Here is a 22,046-nt window from a genome sequence, read left to right as displayed (position 1 = left end):
TATAGTATAACTATTTCCACTTTGCACTGAGGAAGTGAGTTTATTGAGGATGAGTAAGTTCCCCAAGATCTCAAACCTAAAAGACGAGAGAACTAGAATGTAAACTGGTTCCAGCCTCTATGCTTTCAGCTGTTCCAGTCCAACATCAGTCCAAAGTGGGGCAACCATTACTTATTATGGCTTTGTCTACAAAACTTACTTGGAGTAGTGATTGCAGTTCTTTTATTTTTTCCAGGTTTGGATGACTCATCTGTGTAGAGAGATTTCTTTCTTTCTGAAGGTACCTTTGAATCTCTGTTACCTAAATCCAAAGACACAGAAATAATGAAGGATTTAAAAAAAGTTCTCATTAAGAAATATGTGGCCAGGCATGGTAGCTCACGCCTGTAATCCCAGCACTTTGGGAGGCCGAGGCAGGTGGATCACGAGGTCAGGAGATTGAGACCATCCTCGCTTATAAACTATCAAACCCCATCTCTACTGAAAATACAAAAAGTTAGCCGGGCGTGGTGGCGGGTGCCTGTAGCCCCAGCTACTCGGGAGGTTGAGGCAGGAGAATGGCGTGAACCCGGGAGGCGGAACTTGCAGTGAGCCGAGATCACGCAACTGCACTCCAGCCTGGGCAACAGAGTGAGACTCCATCTCTAAGAAAAAAAAAAAAAAGTGTGTAATTTAACAGAGCATTTTCACATGGTAGGCTCTGTCAAGATGGTGGTAGAAACAGCACATAAAGAGCACAAAGAATTAGTTACAGCATTCCTACGATTACAGGTCATATGCTTCAAGTAGGCATTCAGAAATTTTCTGACGCCTGTGAAGAAGTTATATAAACATATCAGAAAGTTGGCCAGGCACCGCGGTGGCTCCCACCTGTAATCCCAGCAATTTGGGAGGCCAAAGCGGGTGGATCATGAGTTCAAGAGATGGAGACCATCCTGGCCAACATGATGAAACCCTGTCTCTACTAAAAATACAAAAATTAACTGTGCGTGGTGGGGAGCGCCTGTAATCCCAGCTACTCAGGAGGCTGAGGCAGGAGAATCGCTTGAACCCAGGAGGTGGAGGTTGCAGTGAGCCGAGATCACGCCACTGTACTCCAGCCTGGCAACAAAGCGAGACTCTGTCTCAAAAAAAAATAAATAAATACACAAAATAAAAATACAGAAAGTTGGCCAGGTGCAGTGGCTCATGCCTGTAATCCCAGCACTTTGGGAGGCTGAGGTGGGTGGATGGCTTGAGCCCAGGAGTTTGAGATGAGCCTGGGCAACACAGCAAGACTCTGTCTCTATTTTTTTTTTTTTGAGATGGAGTCTCGTTCTTTCGCCCAGGCTGGAGTGCAGTGGCGTGATCTCGGCTCACTGCAAGCTCCACCTCCCGGGTTCAAGCCATTCTCCTGCCTCAGCCTCCTGAGTAGCTGGGACTATAAGGCGCCCGCCACCACACCCGGCTAATTTTTTTTGTATTTTTAGTACAGACAGGGTTTCACCGTGTTAGCCAGGGTGGTCTCCATTTCCTGACCTCGTGATCTGCCTGCCTCGACCTCCCAAAGTGCTGGGATTACAGGAGTGAGCCACCGCGCCCTGCCCTGACCCCGTCTCTATTACTAAAAAATTATTTAATATAAATTAAACATATATATATATCAGTTAAAAAAACTTTTTCAGTTTTTATCATGAACATAATATTGTTACAACTAAAGTGATAAAAGTCACGTAATCCAATCAGCCAAAGAAAACACCATTAACGTCTGGCATATTTCCTCTGGTCCTCTGCTTCCTATACTTATTTTGGTTGTGGTCGTTTGTTTGTTTTCAGATGGACTCACACTGTCGCCCAGGATGGAGTGCAGTGACGCGATCTTGGCTCACTGCAACCTCTGCCTCCAGGGTTCAAGAGATTCTCCTGCCTCAGCCTCCTAAGTAGCTGGCATTACAAGTGTGAGCTACCACACCCAGCTAATTTTTGTATTTTTAGTAGAGACAGGGTTTTGTCATGTTACTCAGGCTGGTCTTGATCCTGACCTCAGGTGATCCACCCACCTTGGCCTCCCAAAGTGTTAGGATTACAAGCGTGAGCCACTGTGCCTGGCCTGTTTGCTTCTGTTAAAAGACAAGGTCTCACTATGTTGCCCAGCTGGCCTCAAACTCCTGGGCACAAGTGATACTTCTGCTTCAGCCTCCTGAGTAACTGGGACTACAGGCATGTGCCACTGTAGCCAGCTTATTATTATTTTTTTTAACTTCAGTTGAAATTACGGTATATATTAGGTTAGGTATTTTTTCCCACTTACCATAATCATTTTCCAAATTCTGTCGTTTCTTTATTTTTTTTGACCTTAATGGAATTTATTAGGCAAGGATGGAAAAGAACCATTCCAGGCAGAGGGAACAACAGTGATATATAAAGCTGTAGTACAGTGGAAATAATGACATTCAGAGAAACTGAGGTAGGCTGAAATTGCTGAAGTGTAGGGTGCATAAGAGGGAGTGGAGGACGTTGAGAATAGGACAGGTAGCGGGTTAAACCATAAAGGGCCCCGTCTAATATGCTATAGAGCTATGAGTCTAATCTTACAAATATGAGAAAGCCTCAATCTTACATCTTTTTCAACTTCAGGCAATCTATTTTAAAAATATGCAATGAGCTTTCATCTCTTTTTAATTATTTTTTTCTTTTCTTTCAACCACTGATTTATAAGCAAGTGGGTTTCCAAGTAATACCATTTCTAAAGTTCTCATCCTTAAGTTTCCCCAATGTATCCGTAAAACAAGGCAGAAGAATGTTCTGTCAGAGTTGGAATGGTCGCAGGGGCTTCTGCTTAGACTTTGGCTATAAAACCGGAGGTGAAAGTTTCATGAGAAACAGGATATTTGGCAGGGCTCGGTGGCTCACGCCTGTAATCCTGGCACTTTGGGAGGCCGAAGTGGGCCGATCACCTGAGATTAGGAGTTCGAGACCAGTCTGGCCAACATGGTGAAACCCTGTCTCTACTGAAAAAACAAAAACTACCCAGGCATGGTGGTGCACACGTGTAATCCCAGCTACTTGGGAGGTTGAGGCAGTAGAATTGCTTGAGATTGGGAGGCAAAGGTTGCAGTGAGCTGAGATCCTGTCATTGTACTCCTGCCTGGGTAACAGAGAGACTCTGTCTCAAAACAAAACAAAACTAACAAAGAAAGGATATTTATGTAGAGTAACTCTCCACAGGATACTTACTAATTCCAAGTGGTAAAAGAGTAACTTCACAAAGGAGCAACCTAGCAGACACCACCATAACCAACTGATGGAAGTTAACGTGACTAGCCATAGGAAAAACCAGCACTTGTGCCTCCTAGGGTGCTTACTGAGGAAGCAACGGCGTTACTCTTTGGGATTCCTACCAACAGCCCACAGTCTGATTCTAAGCATGAGGACATATTAGACAAACCAACTCAGAGGACAAAAAACTGGCCTGTATTAAAAAATGTTGGCTGGGCATGGTGACCACACCTGTAATCCCAGCACTTTAGGAGGCTGAAGTGGGCAGATTACTTGAGCTCAGGAGTTTGAGACCAGCCTGGACAACATGGTGAAACCCTGTCTCTACTAAAAATACACAAATTAGCTGGGCATGGTGGTGCATGCCTGTAGTCCCAGCTACTCAGGAGGCTGAGGCTGCAGTGAGCTGAGATCGTGCCACTGCGCTCTAGCCTGGGCAACAAAGCAAGACCCTGTCTCAAAAATAAATAAATAAATAAAAATTAAAAATTACCTGGGAGACTTGTTAAAAACTGAAGATTCCCAAGCCCATCTCAAACCCAAGAAATCCTGTAATTTTCTAGATTCAGTATGGCACTCACAGTTTTAGAGAAAATGAGAAGGCTCAGGATTAGAAATTCCAGATTTAACTGCTTGGTGGATAACTGGAATGAATCGTCCTCTCTCAGTCTCTCTAACTCCTCCTCTGGCAAGGCTCAGGGCCCTAGCAGATTTGCCCAGGTGAAACTAATACTGAGATATTTTATTTTCATTTATTTATTATTATTTTTTATTTTTTAGGAGCAGAGGTTTAGTAGGCAAAAGAAAGCGAAAGGAAGGCCGGGTGCAGTGGCTCACGCCTGTAATCTCAGCACTTTGGGAGGCTGATGTGGGTGGATCACGAGGTCAGGAGTTTGAGACCAGCCTGGCCAACATGGTGAAACCCTGTCTCTACTAAAAATACAAAAATTAGCTGGGCCTGGTGGCACGAGCCTGTAATCCCAGCTACTTGGGAGGCTGAGGCTGGAGAATCGCTTGAACCCAGGAGGTAGAGGTTGTAGTGAGCCAAGATTGTACCATTGCACTCCAGCCTGGGCAACAGAGCAAGACTCTGTCTAAAAAAAAAAAAAAAAGAAATTCTATAACATGGTGCTATGGGTTGAATTGTGACCCCCTAAAAGATACGTTGAAGTCCTAACCACTGGTACCTGTCATATGACCTTATTTAGATATAGGAATTTTTTTTCGGATGTATTAAGGTTAAAATGACATCATTTGGATGTTCTTTTAATTTTTTGAGATAGGGTCTCACTCTGTCCATGCTGGGGTGAAGCGGTATGAAGATGGCCCACTGCAGCCTTAACCTCCTTGGTTCAAGCAACCCTTTCACCTGAGCCTCCTGAGTAGCTGGGACCACAGATGTGCACCATCATGGCTGGCTGATTCTTTGACTTTTTGTAGAGACAGGGTCTCGCCATGTTGCCCAGGCTGGTCCTGAACTCCTAGGCTCAAGCAATCCTCCTGACTTGGCTTCCTAAAGTAATGGGATTATAGGCACCAGCCACTATGCTTGGCCTATTTGGGTGGATCCTAATCCAGTATGACTGGTGTCCTATTAAGAAGACATAGAGAGAGAATGTCATGTGCTGTCAGAGCCAGAGACCGGTATGATGCAGCTGCAAGCCAAGGAACACCAAGCGTCGACAGCCATCGCAAAGTAGTCAGAGGCAAGGAAGGATTCCACCCAGAGTCTCAGAGAAGCATGGTCCTGCTGACACATTGATTTTGGACTTCCAGCCTCTAGAACTATGAAAGAGTAAATTTCTGTTGTTCTAAGCTGCTCAGTTTGTGGTGCTTTGTCACGACAGTCCTAGGAAATTAATGTACCTGGCTACTTCTAGCAATTTTGGTTTTTAAAGTTACTTGACATACCATTTATTCCACGTTTACCTGAGGAAACAGCATTCTCAGCTCCTTGGCGCTCGTCTGGTGGAGAAGGAACTTTTGCAGTAGCTCTGAGATCCTGGCTTTCCTGCTTTTCATGATTCTGGAATTCAGTGGGATTACTTATTTTTATCTCTGAATGATTCTGCTACAAATTTAAAAAGGAAATAAAAGATTTCGATGATAAATAAGAAGTAATTGCTGCCTTCCAAAGATAAGTACCAAAGTGAAGGAGGAAGAGGGGTTAAAGGAAGAAAAGTAGGAGAATGAGATTTTTGGTGGCAGATTTGGTTCTCTGCCTTATCAAGTGTCACGAGAATGTAAATTTGAGAACAGGAGATACTAGGGCACATTAAGAGGAAAATAGGAATGGCAAGATTAGCTCTCTTAGCAAGGACAAATGAAGAAACCTAGATAGTCTATTGAGCAAGTGACTATATTGAGGCAGAAATTTAAATAATAATAAGTACTGCATTTATTCACTCCAAGAAAAGTAAAAACTAAGGCCCAGAATGTAGCAAAGCAAGAGTTAAAAAGAAAAGAACAAGTTTTCCTCTGCCTAGTGGCTCACTTTGAAGACAGTTAGAAGATAACGCTGTCCAAATAGCCAAGGCCAAAGGAATAAGCTTCAGACACCACCCTCCCCCCAACCCCTGGTTCCAGAGCAAGGTTGAAAGAAAAAAAAAAAAGAGAAAGACAAGTTCTTTTACTGTTACTCTTTTCCTGGGCTTCTTAAGCATGATTAGCATGATTATATTTTACAAATGTCTGTATTTAGCCAGTTCGTGTTTTTCTTTTAATGCAGCTACAAGGCCACTGGCTAAGTCACAAGTTATGTTATGCTATAGATTATGTAACCTGTTACTGTATGATTAATTGCTTTTATTTTGCTTCTGTAAAGCCACTTATAAAAACCCGCTCAGTCTTTGTTCAAGGCTCAGCTTTTAGATGTGAATCCTCTGAGCCGGTGCTTGCCTAAAATAAACAAATCCTCCTGTACTCCGTATTAGTCTCTCCGTTCCTCAGTTTACTGCAACAATATGATCATAGAAAAGAAAATTAAGACTGTGTTTCAGGGCTGGGCATGGTGGCTCACACCTGTAATCTCAGCACTTTGGGAGGCCGAGGTGGGTAGAGCACTAGAGGTCAGGAGTTCGAGATTAGCCCAGCCAACATAGTGAAATCTCGTCTCTACTAAAAATACAAAAATTAGCTGGGCGTGGTGGTGGCCACCTGTAATCTTAGCTACTCAGGAGGCAGAGGCAGGAGAATTGCTTGAACCTGAGAGGTGGAGGTTGCAGTAAGCTGAGATGGTGCCATTGCACTCCATACTGGGCAACAAGAGTGAAACTCTGTCTCAAAAAAAAAAAAGAAAAAAAAAGAGTGTGCTTTGTAAAAATTACATTTGAATAAAAGGATAAGATAAAAGAATAAAACCAGAGTCTACGGAAAGCAAGCGAGGGAAGCCCTTTGCTAATCATGTGATCACACTGCTGAAAGACTAAGTACAGGGTGATCACCAGGCCAGGGACAAGGTAGGAAGGAGAATTTAAACAAACAAATGAAAAAACAACAAAAAACACATTTAATGCTTGTTTCTCTTTCCTTCCTATCTACTACACCTCACTTAAGTGAACACTCAATGAATGTTCATATTTATACAATAAATATTTAACGTGAGCTTAATACTTAAAAAGTGCTTCCTGAGGCCCAAGCCCTGGGATGCAGTGATGAGCAGCTGGACTTGGGTCTGGGCTTTCATGGAGCTTACAGCACACAGCAAGCTTACAAACACATGACATCACATGGGAATTTAAAAAGAAATCTCCGTAAAAGTATGCCAATTTTGGCATAGGTGGTATATTTTCAGTTTGTATATTTCCATTCACCTGTGAGTCAGGGTCCACATGGACAGTCTTGCACCTTCTCCTTGTTTTGGTGACATGGCCAAGTGGCTCTCTCTCAGCTTGTTCCTGGTTGCTGATCTGTATCTCAGTCTCATCACAAGAGGATGCAGAAGTTTGACTTTCATCCTGAAAAGAGAGGTATTAATCTGCTATGTGCTATGTCTACAGTTATAATGCTCAGGAAGAATCAGAATTTAGACAGAATAAAAGACATATTACATATGCAAAAGAAAAAATTTAAAACTCTAGCGGTAAATTGTAGGCAAAGACAAGAATTATATTTAGGCCAGGCACGGTGGCTCACGCCTGTAATCCCAGCACTTTGGGAGACCGAAGCGAGTGGATCACCTGAGGTTAGCTCAAGACCGGCCTGGTTGACATAGTGAAACTCCATCTCTACTAAAAATAGAAAATTACCCGGGCATGGTGGTGCATGCCTGTAATCCCAGCTACTTGGGAGGCTGAGGCAGGATAATCACTTGAACCGGGTAGGGGAGGTTGCAGTGAGCCAAGATGGCGCCATTGCACTCCAGCCTGGGCAACAAGAACGAAACTCTGTCTCAAAAACAAACAAACAAACAAACAAACAAACCCTTATAGAGTATTTAAAAAGAAATAATCACACTTAGCAACCCAAATTAATAAATTAGGGTAGTAAAACATTCAAATATTTACTATTTCAAGTATTTAGTGTGAATAAATACAGAAATTGGGCCAGGTGCAGTGGTTCACACCTGTAATCCCAGCACTTTGGGAAGCTGAGGCAGGTGGATCACTCGAGCCCAGGACTTTGAGACCAGCCTGGGCAACATGGCAAAACCCCATCTCTACTTAAAATTATTAAAAATTTATTAAGCCGGGCACAGTGGCTCACACCTGTAACCCCAGCATTTTGGGAGGCCGAGGCTGGTGGATCACCTGAGGTCAGGAGTTCGAGACCAGCCTGGCCAACACGGTGAAACCCTGTCTATGCTAAAAATACAAAAATTAGCCAGGCATGGTGGCACATGCCTGTAATCCCAGTTACTCAGGAGGCTAAGCCAGGAGTTATATTTTGTATTATCTTCATTTCCTTTAGGGTCATATTTTTCTTTCTTTCTTTCTTTCTTTTTTAGAGACAAGGTCTTGCTCTGTTGCCTAGGCTGGATTACAGTGGCTTGATCTAAGTTCACTGCGGCCTCAATTTCCGGAGCTCAACTGACCCTCCCGCCTCAGCCTCCCAATCAGCTGGGTCCACAGGTATGTGTTACCACACCTAGCTAATTGTTTTAATTTTGTAGAAATGGGGTCTCACTATGTTGCCCAGGCTGGTTGTGAACTCCTAGGCTGAAGTCATACTCCTGCCTTGGCCTCGCAAAATGTTGGGATTACACACGTGAGCCTCTATGCCCAGTCTGTTTTCTTTCTTTTTTTTTTTTTTTTGAGACGGAGTCTCACTCTGTTGCCCAGGCTGGAGTGCAGTGGCATGATCTCAGCTCACTGCAAGCTCCACCTCCTGGGTTCATGCCATTCTCCTGCCTCAGCCTCTTGAGTAGCTGGGACTACAGGTGCCTGCCACCACGCCTGGCTAATCTTTTGTATTTTTAGTAGAGATGGGGTTTCGCCTGTTAGCCAGGATGATCTCGATCTGTTGACCTTGTGATCCGCCCACCTCGGCCTCCCAAAGTGCTGGGATTACAGGCGTGAGCCACCGCGCCCGGCCATGTCTATTCATATTTCATAGCAAATCAGGAAAAACCTCATTAGGAGCTTGAGTGTGCAGGAAATGTGTGTTATTTGGCAGGATTCCTTGGGTAGGGAGGAGGCCATTATGCTGGTGGTTGCTTGAATGCCCAAAGGCAGGAGCCTTTGTCTGATAACTATTTAATTTCCTTAATGAGAAATCTTCCAATATTTTAGAGGGTAGGAGACATCTGGTAGACTGATTACAGGCAGTCTACCAGATGTCTATTTCACTATTAGCAGTCAGTCTATTTCACTATTAGTAGTCAGTCTATTTCACTATTATGGCCACAGGCCATCCCTTGATAGTCTATTTATTTATTTATTTTATTATTATTATTATTATTTTTTGAGACGAAGTCTCACTCTTGCCCCCAGGCTGGAGTGCAATGGCGCGATCTTGGCTCACTGCAACCTCCACCTCCCGGGTTCGAGCGATTCTGCTGCCTCAGCCTCCCAAGTAGCTGGGATTACAGGCGCCTGCCACCACACCTGGCTAACTTTTGTATTTTTAGTAGAGACGGGGTTTTACCATATTGGCCAGGCTGGTCTCGAACTCCTGACCTCAGGTGATCCACCCGCCTTGGCCTCCCAAAGCGCTGGGATTACGGGTGTGAGCCACTGCGCCCGGCCGATAGTCTATTTATTTGGCTTGGGGTTTAGTGAGGCCTATCATCAGTATTTTTTTTGTTTTGAGACAGAGTCTAGTTCTGTTGCCCAGGCTGGAGTGCAGTGGTGTAATCTTGGCTCACTGCAACCTCCACCTCCCAGGCTCAAGCAATTCTCCTGCCTCAGCCTTATGACTAGCTGGGATTGCAGGTACATGCTACCATGCCCAGCTAATTTTTGTATTTTAGTAGAGACGGAATTTCACCATTTTGGCCAGGCTGGTCTCGAACTCCTGACCTCAGTTGATCCACCCACCTTGACCTCCCAAAGTGGTGGGATTACAGGTGTGAGCCACTGTGCCTGGCCATACATCAGTATTTATTTATTTATTTATTTATTTATTTTTGAGACGGGGTCTGGCTCTGTTGCCCAGGATGGAGTGCAATGGCACAATCTCGGCTCACTGCAACCTCTGGCTCCTGAGTTCAAGCGATTCTCCTGCCTCAGCCTCCCGAGTAGCTGGGACTACAGGTGCGTGCCACCACGCCCGGCTAATTTTTGTATTTTTAGTAAAGATGGGGTTTCACCATTTTGGCCAGGATGGTTTCGATCTCTTGACCTCGTGATCCACCCGCCTCGGCCTCCCAAAGTGCTGGGATTACAGGCGTGAGCCACCGCACCCAGCCATCAGTATTTTTAAAAAGTTCCCCAGCCTAGGCAACATAATGAGACCCCAGTCTCTACAAAAAAATTTTTAAAAAAGTAACAAGGTGTAGTGAGTGTGCCTGCAGTTCCAGCTACTTATGAGGCTGAAGTGGGAGGACTGCTTGAAGTCAAGCCTGAAGCAAGCCATGATTATGCCACTGCACTCCAGCCTGGGTGACAGAGTGAGACCCCATCTCAAAAATAATTAGTTAAGAAAAAAAAATATTAAAAAATTTAAAATATGTCTGTTGGGAATGAAAGAATAAAGCTTAAAGAATAGAAGGACTGGCTGGGTGTGGTGGCTCACGCCTATAATCCCAGCACTTTGGGAGGCCAAGGTGGGCACATCACTTGAGGTCAGGAGTTCAAGACCAGCCTGGCCAACATGGTAAAACCTCCACTCTACTAAAAACACAAACATTAGCTGGGCATGGTGGTGTGCATCTGCAATCCTAGTTACTCAGGGCAAGACTCCATCTCAAAAAAAAAAAAAAAAAGGCCTTAACCAGAGGTGAAATATTACAGAAGCAGAATAGTTCCAAGTGATGTAAGGTCCAGGATATGCCCAGAGAAGTAGATGGTTGATCAAGAGCAAAAACAAAGATCACTAGCATTAAGGGACAAGGAGGCCACAGTAGTAAGAAGAGACATCCAGATGGACCTTTGAACTTGTCCAAAATAAGATGAGGACATGAGGAAATGATGACAATGAGACAGAGAACACTAGAGAGTAACTAGGAGCTCAGCAGATGGGAGATTAAAATAGGTAAGCATACGCGGTGGCTCACCCCTGGAATCCCAGCACTTTGGGAGGCACCTGAGGTTGGGAGTTTGAGACCAGCCTGACAAACATGGTGAAACCCCGTCTCTACTAAAAATACACAATTATCTGGGTGTGGTGGTGCATGCCTGTAATCCCAGCTACTCAGGAGGCTGAGGCAGGAGAATCACTTTAACTCAGGAGGTGGAGGTTGCGGTGAGCCGAGATCGTGTCATTGCACTCCAGCCTGGGCGGCAAGAGTGAAACTCAGAAAAAAAAAAAAGAAAAAAATAGGTATAAATTTCAAAGGAGCAGAGATTTTTTTTTCCTTTATCTTTGGCCTTTTCAAGATGAGCTAAAAAAGGAGCAGGGGTTTTTACATGAGAATAGAAAAATGTCATCTGGATCCCACTTTCCAACTCCCTGATAGTCATGGAGAAGAAAGTAAAAGAGGAGAAACTGGCAGAGCGTCTGTAATCCCAGCACTTTGGGAGGCAGAGGCAGGCAAACTACTTGAGCCCAGGAGTTTGAGACCAGCCCGGGCAATATTGTGAAACCCCGTCTCTACTAAAAATACAAAAAATAGCCAGGAATGGTGATACACGGCTGTAGTCCCAGCTACTCAGGGGAGTGAGGCAAGAGGATCGCTTGAGCCTGGGAGGTCCAGGCTGCAGTGAGCCCTGATTGCACCACTGTACTCCAGCCTGGGTTAGAGTGAGACCCTGTCTCAAAAAAAAGTAAGAGAAACTGTTTGCATGTATTAGGTTGGTGCGAAAGTAAGTGTGGTGCTTTTTTTTCTTTTTTTTGGAGACGGAGTCTCATTCTGTTGCCTAGGCTGGAATGCAGTGGCGTAATCTTGGCTCACTGCAACATCTGAATCCCAGGTTCAAATAATTCTCCTGCCTCATCCTCTCGAGTAGCTGGGAGTACAGCTGCGTGCATCCATGCTCGGCTAATTTTTGTATTTTTAGTAGAGACAGTGTTTTGCCATGTTAGCCAGGCTGGTCTTGAACTCCTGACCTCAGGTGATCCACCCGCCTTGGCCTTCCGAAGTGCTGGTATTACAGACGTGAACCACCATGCCCGGCCTGGTTTTTGTCATTTTTTTTGAGACGGAGTCTCGCTTTGTCACCCAGGCTAGAGTGCAGTGGCACGAACTCGGCTCACTGCAAGCTCCTCCTCCCGGGTTCACGCCATTCTCCTGCCTCAGCCTCCCAAGTAGCTGGGACAACAGGAGCCCGCCACCACACCTGGTTAATTTTTTGTATTTTTAGTAGAGACGGGGTTTCACCTTGTTAGCCAGGATGGTCTCGATCTCTTGACCTCATGATCCACCCGCCTCAGCCTCCCAAAGTGCTGGGATTACAGGTGTGAGCCACTGCGCCTGGCCTGGTTTTTGTCATTTTTTAAAGTAATGGCAAAAACCACAATTACATTTGCACCAACCTAGAAGCAGTACCTTTGAGTTACACATGTTGCTGGAATATAAAGAGACAATTTTTTGTTGTTGTTTCTTTTTTTTTGAGATGGAGTCTCATTCTGTTTCCCAGGGTGGAGTGCAATGGTTTGATCTCTGCTCACCTCACGGATTCAAGTGATTCTCCTGCCTCACCCTCCTGAGTAGCTGGGACTACAGGTGTGCATCACCACACCCAGCTAATTTTTGTATTTTAGTAGAGATGGGGTTTCACCATGTTGGCCAGGCTGGTCTCAAACTCCTGACCTCAAGTGATCCACCCGCCTCAGCTTACCAAAGTACCGGGATTACAGGTGTAAGCCACTGCGCCTGGCCTATAATTTTAATTTCAAATGGCACTACAATCATGTATCCTTAACCATAAAAAAGAAATTCATTGATATAGAAACTTTTAAAGCTAGAATTCAAAAATAGTTCTTGTCTATTTTCAGTTAATTAAAGCCTGGAATAAAAAATAAATTTGACGCCAGGTGTGGTGGCTCACACCTGTAATCCCAGCACTTTGGGAGGCTGAGGCAGGTAGATCAGCTGAGGTCAGGAGTTCGAGACTAGCCTGGCCAACATGGTGAAACCCCATCTCTACTAAAAATACAAAAAAATGGGCCGGACACGGTGGCTCACCCCTGTAATCCCAGCACTTTGGGAGGCTGAGGTGGGGGGATCACCCGAGGTCGGGAGTTTGAGACCAGCCTGACCAACATGAAGAAACCCTGTCTCTACTAAAAATACAAAATTAGCCGGGTGTGGTGGTACATGCCTGTAATCCCAGCTACTCAGGAGGCTGAGGCAGGAGAATTGCTTGACCCCAGGAGATGGTGGTTGCAGTGAGCTGAGAACACGCCACTGCACTCCAGCCTGGATGACAACAAGATTCTGTCTCAACAACTACAACAACAAAAAGAATAAAAGAATCTTGGCTCTAATGGAGCACTCATTCATCCATTTAGGAGTCATGCCTTATCAAAAAACTTTGATGTGGGTCTGAAGCGGCCATGAAAACTCCCATCAGCCATCAGCAGTGTTTTATAGCTTACAAGTCACTTTCACAATGTGATCACCTACTTCATGTGATGCTCACAACACTCAGTTCAGCAGAACAGATATTACTTCCATTTTAAAGAAGAAGAGTTTGAGTTTTCTAATGTTGCAGAGAAATAAATGAGAGCTCGTACTTGACCGAGGTGTTTCTGATTTCAAATCCTGTTCCCTCTCTACTCAAATCATGCCATCTCTCGTAGTATTTGGCAACTAGTACTCAGCCTTTGTATTTGTGTAAAAACATGTTATTCAACAGATTACTTGGCGCAAAACAGTTTCACCATTCACAACAGCAGTTAATCTGAAAGGATTCAGTCCTTGGCACTATTACCAATAATGATCTCTTTTTTAATATAAACAGCATATCTTTTTTTTTTAGAATGGAGTCTTGCTCTGTCACCCAGGCTGGAATACAGTGGTGCGATCCTGGCTGACTGCAACCTCCACCTCCTGGGTTCAAGCAATTCTCCCTGTCTCAGCCTCCTGAGTAGCTGGGATTACAGGCTCCTGCCACCACGTATGGCTAATTTTTGTATTTTTAGTAGAGACGGGGTTTCACCGTGTTGGCCAGGCTGGTCTCGAACTCCTGGACTCAAGTGATCCGCCTGCCTCTGCCTAGCAAAGTGCTAGGAGTATAGGCGTGAGCCACCACACCTGGCCAACGGCATGTCTTAAATCATCACTAGTTGTGTGTTAACTGCCCATTAACCAAATATGATTGTTTTGCTAGCTAACAGGTAAACATGAAAAACATTACTCACCTGATTATCATTTCCTTTTCTTGCCTCATGTTTAATGTGGCCTTTCAAGGCTTTTAACAACTTGTCTGCCTGCAAGAGAGACCTTATTATTAGAGCCAAAAGTCAAATAAACAAGGAAGATACGTTGAACATTTTTTGCTGTTCTTGTATTCATTAAATGTACTCTGGTCAGACCATAGGACTAGAACCATTACTTACAAAGAATGGGTCTCTGCTCTAAGGAATTTCACATCTGAGTGGGAAAGTTAGACAAGGAAAGAGGCAACTGCAATACAGTGGGGTAAATGCCCACGCTAGGAGGCTCAGGCTGTCATGAGAACATAGGTAGGCGTGGCCATCAAAGTTGGGACTGCTAGGTTAGACTTCAGCAAGTATCTGCACAGGGCAGTTCTCAGATAAAGGTGTGATGTCTCTAATTGCTGAGATCTGAAGGATGAAAAGGAGAGGACATAGAGAAACAGGTAGAGGAATGGCACAGCAAGGCAACAATGAGGGTGGAGTTTGCAGAACTTAAGTTCAGTGTGGCTGGAACATGGAGCTGTTGTAGGAGATAGTAGGAGACAATGTTGGGAAAGTGAGCACGGCCCTGATGTTACCAGGCCTTGTAAGCCTTTAAAGGGTATGAACTTTACTCTCAGAGAAAAGGGCAGTCTCTGAAGAGTTTGCAGCAAGGCAGTGGGTGACCAATTTTGCATTACTCAGAATGAGTACACTACCTGCACAATGTGCAAGATGCATTTGATGGGGATGAGCCAGAGATGCTGTGGCCTGAACTAGAGCGGGGCTAAGGCAGTATGGATGAAGTCAAAACCTTCTTAGGAAGTGAAATCAGTGTGAACATGAGAGTTGAGGAAGAGGGAAACTTTGTTATGCCAAGGTTTCTGGCTTGCACAGCTGGTGAAGTGTGGTGCGGTCCCTAAGATGAGGAATGCAAAAGGTGATGGGGTCTTAGGGGGATAGTTATAGGTCTCTGCGGGGGGAAGGGAACACTGAGCTTCTCTTCCCAGCCTAGGAAAACCTTCCTTCTTGTTCTTTCCTGAAAGAAGAATGTTAATTTGATTGGTAACATTTTCCTGTGCTTTAAAAGTCAAGTTTGGTCGAGCGGGGTGGCTCATGCCTGTAATTCCAGCACTTTGGGAGGCCGAGGCAGGTGGATCATGAGGTCAGGGGTTTTAGACCAGCCTGGCCAACATGGTGAAACCCCGTCTCTAACAAAAATACAAAAATTAGCCGGGCATGGTGGTGTGTGCCTGTAGTCCCAGCTACTTGGTAGGCCGAGGCAGGAGAATTGCTTGAACCCAGGAGGCGAAGGTTGCAGTGAGCCGAGGAGATGATGCCACTGCACTCTAGTCTGGGCAATAGAGCAAGACTCCGTTTAAAAAAAAAAAAAAGTCAAGTTTTTTGGTTGGGTTCTCTTTTTCTTCCTCTTCCACCCAGCCATGCAGTTGAGGGCCACAGCCATCCTTCTCAAGGTGGGCCCAGCCACCAGGCTTGGCTCTATTCTTCTCACGCCTTTTATCATGGGCCATGTGTCCAGTAGAGAATGGCAGAGATCCTGAAATTTGGTTTGTGCTCAAGCTTTTGCTTGTGGTGCAAGCCTAAGCCACAGTCTCCAATCCACTTTACCAGAATGTTCTACATCAAGATATCAGGCACCATTTCAGCTAGTAATAAAGTGGTACGTTATTTTCTACTTGTTCCTTGAACCACCCTTGGGGTTTTCTCTGGGAAGGGGATGATTGGCAGGGCAGAATTCAGGCATTCTTGATTTTTCTAATACTCTCTTAAAATACCTTCAAAATCTCACCAAACATACAAAAATGCATGAAGCGAGGCACCTGTGGCAGAACCCAGTGAGGAGGTTGAATGATATGAGGTGGTGTGCAATAGTTGTGCTGAAGGTGCAGATGTTAGTTATCAGCATATATTCATGCATTCCTTCAACAAGCATTTATTGTGCTGGGCACTGTTCCAGACACTAGAGAGTGATGAATTAAACAGACAAGGTGATTGCCCTCCAGGGTCTTCTAGCAGAGGTGAAACAGTCTGTTACCCAAGAAAGCTAGAAATGAAAGATATGACATCAGGTATTATGATGCAAAAATAAAAGTGGGTAACTGGGGTGGGGTGGGGATGCTACCTGAATTAGGATGGCTGGGAAAGGCCTCTCTGAGGTGGCAGCTTGAACTGAGATGTGAATGAGGAAAGAGACAGCAGGTAAAGAGTGCTCCAAGCAGAGTGAGCACCAAGAACAGGAGCCCTGAGATGGACCCATGAGTTGAAAGACAGAAACTGCCCTTATGGTAGGAGTATGGTGAACACTGAGGTGTATGGAGTGCAGCGAGATCAGAGATGCGACCAAAGGCTGGGTCAAGTAGAGAGGTAAAGGTCACAGCAAAAATTATGAATTTCGGCCAGGTGCAGTGACTAATGCCTGTAATCCTAGCACTTTGGGAGGCCGAGGCAGGCAGATCACCCAAAGTTAGGAGTTCAAGACCAGCCTGGCCAACAGGGTGAAACCCCGTCTCTGCAAAAAAATACAAAGATTAGCTGGGCGTGGTGGTGGGCACCTGTAGTCTGAGCTACTCAGGAGGCTGAGGCGGGAGAATCGCTTGAACCCGGGAGGTGGAGGTTGCAGTGAGCCGGAATCGCACCATTGCACTCCAGCCTGGGTGACAAGAGCGAAACTCCGTCTCAAAAAAAAAAAAATTAATTTCTTCCCCTAAATTGTTATTAGAAAAAAAGTCAGGCCTATAGAAAAGTCAAAGTAGGATGGGTGCGGTGGCTCACGCCTGTAATCCCAGCACTTTGGGAGGCCTGAGGCAGTCAGATCACCTGAGTTCAGGAGTTCCAGACCAGCCTGAACAATATGGAGAAACCCTGTCTCTACTGAAAATACAAAATTAGCTGGGCGTGGTGGTGCATGCCTGTAATCCCAACTACTTGGGAGGCTAAGACAGGAGAATTGCTTGAATCCAGGAGGTGGAGGTTGCAGTGAGCTGAGATCATGCCACTGCACTCCAGCCTGGGCAACAAGAGCGAAACTCCATCTCAAAAAAAAAAAAAAAAAAGAAAAGAAAAGTCGAAGTAGTGTAATAAACACTCATATTTCCCACGAAGATTCAACAGTCATTTGCACTGTCTCATATTTGGTTTCTCTATATTAATATATACTTCTTGTGAAAGAATTTGAAAATAAGTTCCAGACATCATGATTCTTTACCACTAAATATATCAGCCACATCTCCTAAAAATAAGAAGAGATTTTCCCACATGACCTCTAATGCATTAGTGTACTCAGGAAAAGCAATAATTTCCTAATATCACCTAATATGTGGCCCATAATGAAATTTCCTTCTCTCTAATTTTAGCTATTTTCTTTTTTAAAAAATTTCCCTCCAAATCAGGGTCAAACTAAGTTTCTCTCATTACACTGGAAAGAGTTTAGATTTTATTTCAGATGTGAGGGAAGTCATTGGAGGGCACTGAGCAGAAAAAGACATGTTCTAAGTTTCTTTTTTTTTGGAGACAGAGTCTTGCTCTGTCGCCCAGGGTGGAGTGCAGTGCCGTGATCTTGGCTCACTGCAGCTTCCACCTCTCAGGTTCAAGGGATTTTCATGCCTCATTCTCCCGAGTAGTTGGGATTATAGGCACATGCCACCACACCTGGCTAATTTTTGTATTTTTTTTTTTTTTTTTTAGTAGAGACGAGGTTTTGCCATGCTGGCCAAGCAGGTCTCGAACTCCTGGCCTCAAGTGATCCACCCACCACGGCCTCTCAAAGTGCTGGGATTACAGGCATGAGCCACTGTGCCTGGTCTCTCTCTTTTTTTTCTTTTCCCTAAGTTTCAAATATCACTCCAACTACCAAGAGAACACTATTGTGAGGTAAGAGTTGAGGCAGGAAGCCCAGTAGGGAGACTGAGGCAGTGGTCAAGAGATGAGAGTGCTGTGGCACAGGTTTGCAGCGTTGGAGATGGTGCCCAGAGGTCAGATTTCAGGTCTATTTAGGAGGAGGTGCTGACAAGGATGGATGGCTGTGGGTGAAGAAGACAGGAATCCAGGGTGATCCAAACTGGGCCTGAACCATGTACTGAGATGGGGAAGAGACTGTCAATGCTTGGACCTGACCGTGTTGTTGAAAATGCACTTAAATACACAAGTCAGCATTCTAGGGGAGAGAGAGGTCCTATTGGAGATGTGGGTTTGGGAGACATTAGCTTTTGGGTAAATTTTAACTTATGGGAATGGGCCGGACGCAGTGGCTTATGCCTGTAAACCCAGCACTTTGGGAGGCCAAGGCAGGTGGATCAGTTGAGGTCAGGAGTTTGAAACCAGCCTGGCCAACATGGTGAAATCCTGTCTCTACTAAAAATACAAAAAAATTAGCTGGGCGTGGTGGCAGTCACCTGTAATCCCAGGAACTCGGGTAGCTGAGGCAGGAGAATCACTTGAACCTGGGAAGTGGGGGATTGCAGTGAGCCGAGATTGCGCCACTGCACTCCAGCCTGGGTGACAGAGCAAGACTGCGACTCAAAAAAAAGAAAAGAAAAAAAATAGGGTGGATAAGATCACCGAGGGATAGAGCACAGTTAGAGAAAAGAGAGCCAGGAAGAGAGCCCTGGGGGCACTCCACATTTAGAGATCTGGCAGATGAAGAACCAACCAAGGAGACTAGAAAGAAGTGCTAGTAAGGCAGGACAGAGTGAAATATCAAAGCCTAGAACAGAAAGTGGCTGGAGCAGAGGGGAATGTTCAATCATGCCAAATGCTACTGATAGGCACAGGTGAGGGGAGAGAGGGAACACAAGCTTTGTAAGATGGTGACCTTAATAAAGCAATTTCAGTAGAAAAGAACAGAGAAATAGGGCAGTAGATGGAATGAGGACATGGGATCAGGAGAGGATTTTGGCTTTTTTATTTTTTTAAAAGATGGGTGATAGTAAAACATGATTGCATGCCTTATGGCAAATAAGCTAGCAGAGTGGAGAAATTAATGCAGGAGAGAGGCTCTAATTGTAGGAATGTAGTCCTAGGGGAAGCAAGAGGGCCCAGGATCTTCAGCATAAATGGAAAGGTTGCCCTTAGACAGGCAAAGAAGCAGAGTATGCAGATGCAGATGCAGGGTGGCTAAAAGGTTTGGTGGTGGGGCCAAGCCTAGGGGCTCACGCCTGTAATCCCAGCACTTTGGGAGGCCAAGGCGTGAGGACAGCTGAAACTCAGGAGTTGGAGACCAGACAGGGCAACATAGTCAGACCTCATCTCTACTAAAATTCAAAAAAACACTGGCCAGGCAGGGTGGTCATGCCTGTAGTCCTAGCTACTCACGGGGCTGAGGTGGGAGGACTGCTTGAGGCTGCAGTGAGCCCTGATTATGCCACTGCACTCCAGAGAACTCCAGGCTGGCTGACAGAGCAAGACCCTGTCTCAAAAAAAAAAGAAAAGAAAAAAAAGGGGGGGATTTGGTGGTTGAACAATGAGGCAGTTTTCTGTTGATTGCATCTATTTTCCTATGACCTATGAGGTAAAGTCATCAAGGGAGGGAAGCGAGCCAAGTTGAGTCAAGATGATAAAAATAATTATCCTCAAAAGTAGGAAAGTTCATGACTAAGAAGAAAATGGGCCAGGTGTGGTGGCACGTGCCTGTAATCCCAGCTACTTGGGAGGCTGAGGTGGGAGGATGCCTTGAGCCTGAGAGGTTGAGGCTGCAGTGAGGCCTGATTGTGCCACTGCAGCCCGGGCAACAGAGCGAGACCTTATCTCAAAAAAAAAAAAGGAGGAAGATCAAATGCCCATATTAAGGTTTAGAGTTGCATATTTAAAATAAGTTCACTCAACAAAGTTAGGTGTTTTCTCCAACTAGAGTTAGCTGCAGAGGTATAGGCAAAGATTAAGCACATAGCTGGGTTTAATCAGGCTTGGGTTTTGCCAGGTGAGTATAGGGAGGTGCAAGGAAGTGGAAACAGTGCCAGTGTTTGTAATTTAAGTTCACAAGAAACGAAGTGAGGGCACGAGTGACAAAAGGACCAGTTGCCACACTAACATTAATAACTGGCTCCTTCAAATTGCTATACCATTAAGAGAAGTCTCTCAAAAGAGCTAATATTATCTCCTATATATTTATTTATTATTATTATTATTATTATTATTTTTAGACGGAGTTTCGCTCTTGTTGACCAGGCTGGAGTGCAATGGCGTGATCTTGGCTCACTGCAGCGTCTGCCTCCCTGGGTTCAAGCAATTCTCCTGCCTCAGCCTCCCCAGTAGCTGGGATTACAGGTGCCCCCCACCACGCCTGGCTAAATTTTGTATTTTTAGTAGAGATGGGGTTTTGCCATGCTGGCCAGTCTGGTCTCAAACTCCTGACCTCAGGTGATACACCTGCCTTGGCCTCCCAAATGCTGGGATTACAGGCACAAGCCACATGCCCGGCCATAAATTTATTTTTAATAATATCATACCAGTAAAATTATCAAGATTTGATTAAAATGAAACATTACAATTTAAATAAATTTTACTAGTACAAATATACTAGTATACATAAAAATATAGTATATTTAGTATATTTATATTTATACTAGTATAATATTTATACTAAACATACTATATATGTACTAGTATAATATTTATACTAAACATACTATATTTAGTATATTTATACTAAACATACTATATTTAGTATATTTATATATAGTATATTTAGTATATTATAAATATAGTATATTTAGTATATAATATTTAGTATATTATAGTATATTTATATTTATTTATAGTTTAATATATTTAGTATATTTAGTATATTAAATATATTTAGTATATATATTAGTATATATAGTATATTTAGTATATAGTATATCTATACACTAAATATACTATATATACTAATATACTAAATACATAACTTTAGTATATTTATATAGTATATTTATAGTATACTATATTTATCTAGTATATATAGTATATTAATATAGTATATTTATATATAGTATATTTATATATTTAGTATATTTTATAGTGTATTTAGTATATTTATATATACTAGTATATATATTATATATTTATACTAGTAATAATATACTAAATATAGTATATACTAGTATAAATTACAAATAAATTTTATTAGCATAAATATACTAGTTTATTTACTAGCATAATGCTAGTAAAATTTATTTAAATTGTAGTGTTTCATTTTAATCAAATCTTGGTAATTTCTCAGAGCAATTTATTAATTTTTTTGCTAGGTACTAAAATTTCAAAAGGCAATTGACTTAATGAGCTCTTGGGTTGTACCAAGTTAATAATTTAAAACATCTTATTATGGAAAATTTCAAACCTAAAAAAGTAGAGCTAATAGTGCAATCCCCCCATGTACCTATCTCCAGTTTCAGTAATTATTAACATTCTTCTGTTCTTACTTCATCTAGTTTCCCTCTCTTTTTCTTTGAGTATTTTACAGCAAATTTTACAGGTATCATAACATTTCACCTATAAATACTTGATTCACATATAAATACTTGATATGGGCCAGGCGTGGCGGGTCACGCCTGTAATCCCAGGACTTTGGGAGGCCGTGGCCAGAGGATCGCTTGAGCCCAGGAGTTCAAGACCAGCCTGGGCAAGATGGCGAAACCCTATCTCTACTAAAAATACACACACACACACACACACACACACACACACACACACACACACCACACACACACACACACACACACACACACACACACACACACACACACACCCCCCCCCACACACACACACACACCCCCCCCCCCCCCACACACACCCAGGCCGATAAAGGAGAAAGAAGGTGATCTGGGGCCAGAGGGTCAAAATGAGCAATGGGACAAAGATAGATAAAAGTGCCAAGTGTTCAGGGATGCAGC

At 43.8% G+C, this 22,046-nt stretch overlaps 1 protein-coding gene across 14 annotated transcripts in view; it reads right to left on the bottom strand.

Moving 5' to 3' along the window:
- NUSAP1 (nucleolar and spindle associated protein 1) overlaps nt 1-22,046 on the bottom strand; it is a 47,270-nt gene that overhangs the window by 23,438 nt on the left and 1,786 nt on the right. For 6 of the 14 annotated variants that reach the window (XM_024232255.3, XM_024232261.3, XM_054532602.2 and 3 more), the window contains exons 2-5: nt 14,161-14,229; nt 7,071-7,214; nt 5,188-5,329; nt 200-301 (exon numbers count right to left, since the gene is read on the bottom strand). In XM_024232255.3, the coding sequence (XP_024088023.2) occupies nt 200-301; nt 5,188-5,329; nt 7,071-7,214; nt 14,161-14,229 (457 nt within the window). The remainder of the gene's footprint in view (nt 1-199; nt 302-5,187; nt 5,330-7,070; nt 7,215-14,160; nt 14,230-22,046) is intronic. The other 8 variants (XM_024232257.3, XM_063716584.1, XM_024232258.3 and 5 more) reach the window with 2 other exon arrangements.

This window comes from Pongo abelii, chromosome 16 (genome assembly GCF_028885655.2).
Source record: "Pongo abelii isolate AG06213 chromosome 16, NHGRI_mPonAbe1-v2.0_pri, whole genome shotgun sequence".
NCBI lineage: Eukaryota > Metazoa > Chordata > Mammalia > Primates > Hominidae > Pongo > Pongo abelii.
Note: the sequence above shows the minus strand (reverse complement) of the source record. Positions and strands in the feature narration are given on the sequence as shown.